This window comes from Mandrillus leucophaeus, unplaced genomic scaffold (genome assembly GCF_000951045.1).
Source record: "Mandrillus leucophaeus isolate KB7577 unplaced genomic scaffold, Mleu.le_1.0 Scaffold678, whole genome shotgun sequence".
NCBI classification, from domain to species: domain Eukaryota; kingdom Metazoa; phylum Chordata; class Mammalia; order Primates; family Cercopithecidae; genus Mandrillus; species Mandrillus leucophaeus.
Window position 1 is genome coordinate 254873 of NW_012107341.1, and position 8160 is coordinate 263032.

The window sequence follows — 8160 nt, forward strand, 5'->3', positions numbered from 1 at the left end:
TCAGTGAAATATGTGACACTGTTAATATTCTAGACAGCAGAACACACCGGGGAGGGCAGGCCAGTGAAACTGTCCTACACGGAGGCAGAGGGCGAGCGATCTGCACTGCTGGCAGCTATCCGCGGGCACAGCGGCACCTGCAGCCTGAGGAAGGTAAGAGGTGAAGGGCCTTCCATGGTGCCAGGAGGTCAAACCCACTCACCCCTTCTCCCCAGGCACCTGGGTGGTGGCTCCAGAAGCTTCTGTTCTTCTGAGTGGATAGTGAACCATCCATCTTTAGAGTGGCCAACCCAGCCTGCCTGAGACACTGGAGTGGAAACCCTGCTCCAGGAGCCTGGGGCAGCCATGGCAAGGAGCAGTGAGAGCTTCCAGACACTCTCTCAGCCTGTGCTGAAGCACAATTCCTTCCTGTGCCTAGAACTGAGTTACTTGGACACCTGGCATGGCTTCCAGGCTTCACTAACTGGACAAACAGAACTGAAGCCACTGCACACCCTGAAAAAAGTTGTTGTATGAATATAGCGCTGGTTTTTGCACAACCTTGGGAGCCAATATGGACTTGAGTTTAGGGCAGAATGGTCTCGTCTTAGTTTCCAGGCACAGAAATTGAGGGAAAATGCTACTTGTACATCATTCATTAGGTTCTGAGTGCATATCTTGCCCCCATTAATGGGTTGGATATATGTGTCCAGCCTCTATGTCTATTCTTATATGCCAAGAAAAGTCATGAGGTCAGAGAGTTCTCAGTAAGGCAGGACTGCCAACTTCTGGTCTCTGGGATCAGTTGCTTGGCTGCCGACAGAGCATGGGGGCAGATGTCTCAGCCATGAAGTGGACAAACTTCCTGGGATTATTGCAAAAGAACTGTCTCAGGTCCAAGGGTAAGATAATCAGCCGTGTGCTGCTCTCTCAGAACCTTTGGGGACGGTGTCACTGCCTTAGTCTGTTTGGGCTGCTATACCAGAATCCGACAGACTGGGTGGCTTATAAATGACAGAATTTTATTGCTCACAGTTCTGGAGGCTCAAAGTCTAAGATCAAGGCAGCAGCAGATTCAGTATCTTGTGAGGGCCCACGTTCTGGTTCATAGACAGTGCCTTCTTTCTGCGTCCTCATGTAGTAGCAGGGCTGAGAGATCTCCCTGGAGCCTTTTTTGTGTAAGAGCGCTAATCCTATTCATGAGGGCTCCACCTCATGACCTAGCCACCCCCAGTCCTCCTCTCCTCATGCCACTACCTTGGGCGTTGGGATTTCACACCTGAATTTTGGGAGACATTCACTCTATAGTAGTCATTTAATCATCTCATTGCCAGGTGGCATCCTCTGCCTCTGAGGAGCTCCGGAGCTTCCGAGATGCTGCGCGCTCTGCACGGGGCTCGGAAAGTCCTCTGCTAGAAGACCTTGGCCTTCCGCCCCCTCCAGCCGTGCCCCCACCACCTCCTCCACCCTCCCAGGCTCTCTCTGCACCAAGGATGGCCTCCAGCTCCAGCACAGACACCCCCAGCAACACCATGGACGCAAGGCAAGCCTTGATGGACGCCATCCGCTCCGGCACAGGGGCTGCGAGACTGAGAAAGGTGACGGCAACTGTGCGTGTGCATTTCTGTGGGGCCAGAGGGATGGAGGTGTGGCTCAGATCCAGGGACACACTTGCCTGTGGGCAGGAGCCGTGGGGCGGTCACATGGGAGTGGGGTGGGAGAGAGCCGGCGTTGCTGTGTCGCTCACATGTACTGACCAGAGTGGCAGATGAAGGCTCCCGTCCGCGGGTGAGGAAGTCGGCCTCCTGCATGGTAGGTGCCGGCTCCAGTCCTCAGTTCCTTGGTGACGGTGACAAGTGGAATCTAAACCCCACTGTAACCCCAGCGCAGTCCCACCCTAACCCACAGTTTCTACTGGTCCATAGAGAGGATGGAATGTCATCCATCTGGGGCCCCACAGAGCACACATCACAAATTCATGGCCCTCAGCCTGCATGGAAGCCTCCAGCCTTATTCATTCATTCATTCATTCATTCACTCACTCACTCACTCACTCGTACATGCTTGCATTCCAGCCTAATGTTGGACAGTTATGGAATCTGAAGTCCCTTGGGCAGAGCATGCACTTTCTGGATCTCCCCGGCTTTCTCCCCAGCTTCTCACAGTTTGGTCTTGTGCTGGTCTGCACATTACTGCCCACCTGGCCCCTGCAATAGAATTCCCAGATTAAAGGGCTGCTTGGGCCAGATGGCTTCTGAGACCTGTTTCAATTCTGATGTGATTCAGTAGATGGACTGACCCTCCGTCCCTGCCCATTCCTAGTGAGTGTGGGGAGTTACGCTAATCATTGGGAGGCTGGAAAAAGATTTTACTTTCTGAGTGATTATTTCCAGATCCTAAGCTTATGTTTTCACTTGTATCCAAGGGGTTAGTGCTAAAGATTATCCTCACTTTCTATATAAAGTAGGCCAGGCTCAGAGGAGTGAGTCGCTTGGCTTGGTCACACAGGGCCTGGACTTAGATGTGGATCAGTTTGGGCACAAGAAGTGCTCATCCCCAGGTCACAAGCTATGTGCTCTGTAGAGAGCAGGTAACCCCGGAGACTCTGGGTAAGCCACTCTCACGTAGGACTGCTGGCACCATGGAGAAGAGAGACAGCTGTCCAGATCTCCCACTCAGAAGCCGCGGGGCACTGAGAACAGAGGAGGCCCCACACCCCGCAGGCAGCCCTACTGTGAAAGGTACTGCCTTGAGGGATGGGTCTCCGTGGACACCCAGAGGTCACAACTTTGTTTCCCTGTGCAAGAACAGCCTGAGCACCCACTGATTCAGCGGCTCTGTGCGCTCCCCAGGGGCTATTTGTGATGGCTCTCGGGTCAGCTCCCCAGAGCTTGTCCCAGTGTGAGGGTGAGGCATTCATAACTGTGTGATGTGGCCCTGAGACCTCAGCCAGCAAAGATGCTAGCCACTCGTCACTGAATGCACAGCCCACCCACAGATACTGGGGAGAAAAATCTCCTTACCCAGATGGCAAGGGATGTGGCAAGTTTTATGCCATCTCCTCAGGATGGGGGGCAATTAAAAATTACTTAACGCTCTTTGGTTTTCTTTATGCTTTTTTATTCCTACGGAATTTATGTGTTGATGAATGTAAGTACTTATGTAAAATGAGGGAAAAGTGAAGAAATTGGGGTGAATGGCTAAATAGGGGTCATAAAAATGAGCACAAATTCTGTTGAAGATGGCTCTTGAGGTGCAGCTCCAAGGCATCCTCTCTGCCCCACACACATGACAGCCGCCGATTTCAAGGGCTGGTCATTGGAAGGCTCTCCGGAGGAGGCTGAAGCCGTGCGGCTGGGATCAGCTCTGTCACTCTACTGATCCCAGGGTACGTTTCTGAGCTTCTAAAACTGTTTCTCAATGTAAGTCCACAGGACATCTGCATCTTGAATCATATTTTTCAGCCTACAAATCTGCAATTTTCCAATGCTTTCCAAGTGACTTTACATTAAGGTTGGAGACAATCGTCTATCTCATTTGAGCCTTTCATGCGTTTTGAATTGCACTGACTAGGATCCCGTGAAGGCCATGACCGCACACTGTACTCACTGCTTTATAAAACTCATCTCAGTGACTGGTTTCTGCATCTTTCTCTTTTACCCTATCCATCTTGTGCAGAGTCATGAAGGGCCTGGGGCCCTGAGAAGGTGAAAGCTGGCCCAGGGTCCACAGCCAGCAAGCGGAGGAGATAAATTTAACACTAGGACTTTTGGCTTCTGAGAATGCGTTCTTCTGCCTTACAGAAAGGAAAAAAAAAATAAGTCTGGGACTAGCCCGAAAGAACAGAGGAAGCTGTGCTGTGAGACAGAAAACGAGGAGAAATGCACAGCCACGGAGAGAGAGAGGCCAGGCCTGGACGAGGCCGTGGGCGTTGGTGGCGCGCGAGGCCCAGGCATGCTTGGAGGGAAAGGTCACCGCGGCTATAAAGTGCTGGCCAGGGCGGGAGCCGGGCTTGTGTTTCTCGCACAGTCTCAGCCATCTGTCAGCTGCTTCAAAGGGCATTCAAAAGTCCAGGTTTTGATTGTTTCTTGGATTAGTCCGAGTCGTGTGGTCTGCCTTATCCACCCTGGAAAGTTCTAGGCAATTAATATTTATGTGGTATTTCTGAGGTTTTGATGCCCCGCGCCATTTACAAGATGCTCCCAGGCTGAAAGCTGGGCCCTGAGTTCCTCGGCTGAGTCCTGCGCTGGAAACCACGTTCCCCTCAGTCTCATTATTACTACCGTGCCCGGTGATCCCAGAGCCTTCCTGCAATTGACACTTTATCACAGAACCACAAAAAAATCCGCTGAAGAAAGCCTGCCCTAGGAGGACAGGAATTGGGTGATGGACCTGCCCTCCTGGCCTCTGTTCGGCATTCATCAGGGAGACTCAGGTGCAGGGGGCCAAGGTGGCCTCACCTGGACCAATGATTCATTCTCTTGAAGGCATTAACCAACTGCATTTCCTAGCAGTTTGCCCTGTCTGCTCATTTGTGTTGAGAGCAGATCTGTGGTCACAGGAAACTTTGCGATTCGGGAAATGAATTACAATTTTTTTAACAAGCCTGGTTAGATGACAGTTTTCTGCTATGCATGGATCCTGGAGGTTATATTGTCTTTGTAGTAAATACACTTTGGTGTATGGTATGGCATGCAAACATCAAATTATATGGACTTTGCCTCTTATGATTTAGTTTTATTTCACCTTTTGGACTTTTAAAGCTATGCTGGTTGGGCATAGTGGCTCACACCTGTAATCCCAGCACTTTGGGAGGCTGAGGCGAGAGAATTGCTTGAAGCTAGGAGTTTGAGACCAGTCTGGGCAACATAACAAGACCCCCATCTCTACGAAATATAGAAATGAGCCAGGTGTGGTGGCACGGGCCTGTCGTTCCAGCTCCTTGGGAGGTGAAGGTATGAGGATTTCTGAGCCCAGGATTTCAAGACTATAGTGAGCTATGATCATACCACTGAACTTGCATCAGCCTGGGTGACAGAGCAAGATCCTTTCTCTTTAAAAAATAATAAATGAAATTTTTTTAAAAAAGAAAAATGGTAAAAGCTATGCTAACCTTGAGGAAAATACAGTAAATTCAGGGGCTCCCACTGTGTGCAGTGTTCATCGGTTCTCCATAGGTTCTCAGTAGATGTAGAGTTTCCTGGGTCGTCTTTTGGGTGTTCAGCAAGGGCTCCAGAACAGCATTGCTGGGAGCACATCCTGGAATGGAGGGGTGTCCCTGGCTTTCCCAGTGCTGCAGTGCGTGAATCTGCAGGCTCTCCTCCTCCCCACAGCAGTGCAGCCTCCTCCTTTTAATGAGGGTCCCCAGCTATGCTGGGAAGGTATTCTGGGACAGTCGCAGGCAAACTGGGTGATTGGTCACCCAACCTGTAATACACAGGTTTCACATTGGCAGTAATGCTGCCCATGATCAAATACAAAAGGGTAAATTTGATGTAGGAGGAATAATTACCTTAAGAGTGACTTTGCCATTTTTCAAGGCAATTGAAATTACGTTTGTCTTCATGGTGTGAATCCAATAATGTCTCTGCCTCTGTATTTGTGGCTGCCAGAGAAACTTCCAGCTGTGTTTCTCCTCCAGCTCCAAATAAGAGCATTTGCAGCTCGGCTGCATGTGTACCCACTTCCTCAGTGGAACACCCACTCCTCCTGAAGGCAGTGTTCAGATCTGCCCCTACCCCACCCCACACTCAGTACTTGCTTCCACTCAGCCCTGCTTTCATATTAAAGGCAAAGCTGTATGCGTCTGACTGTCTTTGTCGATCTGTTTTAAATGCATTATTTCAGAAGGCCTGGAATGTACAACAAGTACCCTCCTAATCCATGTGTATATTTAAAACATTCATGTCTAGTGCTTCATTCCACAAGCATTTCCGGAGAACCTACCAGGGTCCAGGCACTGTCGGAGCTGCTTGTGATAGACGAAAGAAGCATCATCTGTGCCCTCAGGAGCTCTCAGCCAGAGGAAGGGGGCGGGGACGCGGAGTCTTTTCTTGACCTTAGAAACTTTTCAAAAGAAGCTGGGACAGGCTAATCCCGATGACTTGTGGATCTTTCCTCCCAGGAGGGCAGCAGGGCAAGCATCTACCCCAACACCTTCCTGGAAGTCAAGGTCGTAGCTCCCCTTTGACAGGTGCAAAAATGGGGCACAGATGTCATAAGTGACTTCTCCCAGCCCTTCCGTAGGTCCTGCTGCTGCTGGGCCCAGACACCTTATCAGCTCCTGGCTGCTTTGGGAAACGTCCCATTGAACTGAGTTCCAGTCTCTTGTCTGGGCCCTCAGGTGCCTGTTTTCCCATGGCAGGATTAATTGATGCGAGCCACACGCGTCATGACACTTGGCCTTGACCACAGACCTTGTGAGAAATGATTAGACATGTAACAGTAACAGGAGGCCCCAAACCAGGAAAGAGAAAAAACACAGCAACTCTCTTTTCGTCTAAGCCCCAGGTCCTCACATGTGCATTGGAGAACTCCAACTTGCTGTGACTAGGGAACAGCAGTTTCTATCAGTAGGTGAATGCGACCCAAAGTACAGTTGCATCACCCCTGGGTTTGGTTGCTCCTAATGTAAACCTGTGGTATGCTTTGGTTAATGTGAAATTGTCCTGAGACCCAGGGGTCAGTTCTGTCTTTGCAGACTCTTTGCGTGTGACTGTTCTGCTTGTTGCAACTCTACTGAGTCAGCTGCCTCTTCTGCAAGTAGAATGGGGAGGAACTTGTTGGGAGAAGCACACCTACCGCAGTGACCACCCTCAGGGCCAGCAAATGCTGTTCTCCACTCCTCCAGAGCTGTTCCCCACATTTGACCAGCTCATTCCTGACTTATCCCTTTGTTCCTTGATTAATCTCACATCTTCAGAAAGAAAGCCTCCCTCAGTCTAGATTAGGTTCCCAATACAGCATCCCATAATTTTTCCTTCATAATGCAAACCACAGCTCTAATTTCTCTAGCAATTGGTGTGGCTTTTGTTGCATGCTTGCCTCTCCTTCCACATCATGAGTCCCATGAGTCTTGCCCGTCATATCACGTGATGGAAGGGCAGACACGCTCCCTGGTGCCTCCTTGATAAGGACACCAATCCCTTCATGAGGTTCAACCCCCATGACCTCATCAAATTCCAGAGTCCCACCTCCTAATACCACTATCTTGGAGGTTAAAATTTCAGCACGGGAATTTGGGAGCACACAAGCATTCAGACTGTAACACTCCCCCTATTAATAAGTGGGGCCCTCAGGAAGCATCTGGCTAAGTGGAACACTGTGTTTGTACAAGTAGATCAGAGGTGTCTAATCTTTTGGCTTCTCTAGGCCACACTGGAAGACAAATTGTGTTGTACAACATATAAAATACACTAACGATAGCTGATGACCTTTAAAAAAATTGCAAAACAAATCATATATATATATAGTTCTTGAGATGGAGTTTATCTCTTGTTGCCCAGGCTGGAGTGCAGTGGCACGATCTCAGCTCGCCACAACCTCCACCTCCCGGGTTCAAGCTATTCTCCTGCCTCAGCTTTCTGAGTAGCTGGGATCACAGGCATGCGCCACCACGCCCAGCTAATTTTTTATTTTTAGTAGGGATGGGGTTTCTCCATGTTGGTCAGGCTGGTTTTGAACTCCCAACCTCAGGTGATCTGCCCGCCTCGGCCTCCCAAAGTGCTGGGATTTCGGGTGTGAGCCACCGCGCCCGCCCTCATAATGTTTTAAGAAAGTTGATGAATTTGTGTTGGGATACATTTAAAGTGGTCCCAGGCCATGGGTTGGACAGGCTTGAAATAGATGTTAAATCCCTGCCATGGGAGTTCAGGAAGAGGGCCCGAGGGAACCTAGAGAAGAGAGGGATATGGAGGAGCATCAGGAAAAGGGCAAGTGCGCCCAGTGTCAGACAGACCCGAGTTGTGTCGACTCTCCCAGTTCTTCTGGGCCTTGGGGCTTCACTTCCTCATCTGTAAGATTGATGCAAGGGAGGCGTGAGAGAGCATGCACAGGGCAAGGTCTGCATCACCACCACTATCACTAGCACCACCACCACCACCACTACCATCATCACTACCATCACTGCCATCACCACCACGATTACCACCACCATCACCACCACCATGATTACCATCACCA

At 50.1% G+C, this 8160-nt stretch overlaps 1 protein-coding gene across 3 annotated transcripts in view; it reads left to right on the forward strand.

Moving 5' to 3' along the window:
• Nucleotides 1-8160, forward strand: part of COBL (cordon-bleu WH2 repeat protein) — a 208224-nt gene that overhangs the window by 196876 nt on the left and 3188 nt on the right. For 2 of the 3 annotated variants that reach the window (XM_012002085.1, XM_012002086.1), the window contains 2 exons: nucleotides 34-153; nucleotides 1455-1577. In XM_012002085.1, the coding sequence (XP_011857475.1) occupies nucleotides 34-153; nucleotides 1455-1577 (243 nt within the window). Of the gene's footprint in view, nucleotides 1-33; nucleotides 154-1313; nucleotides 1578-8160 lie in introns of all 3 variants that reach the window. The other variant, XM_012002084.1, reaches the window with a different exon arrangement.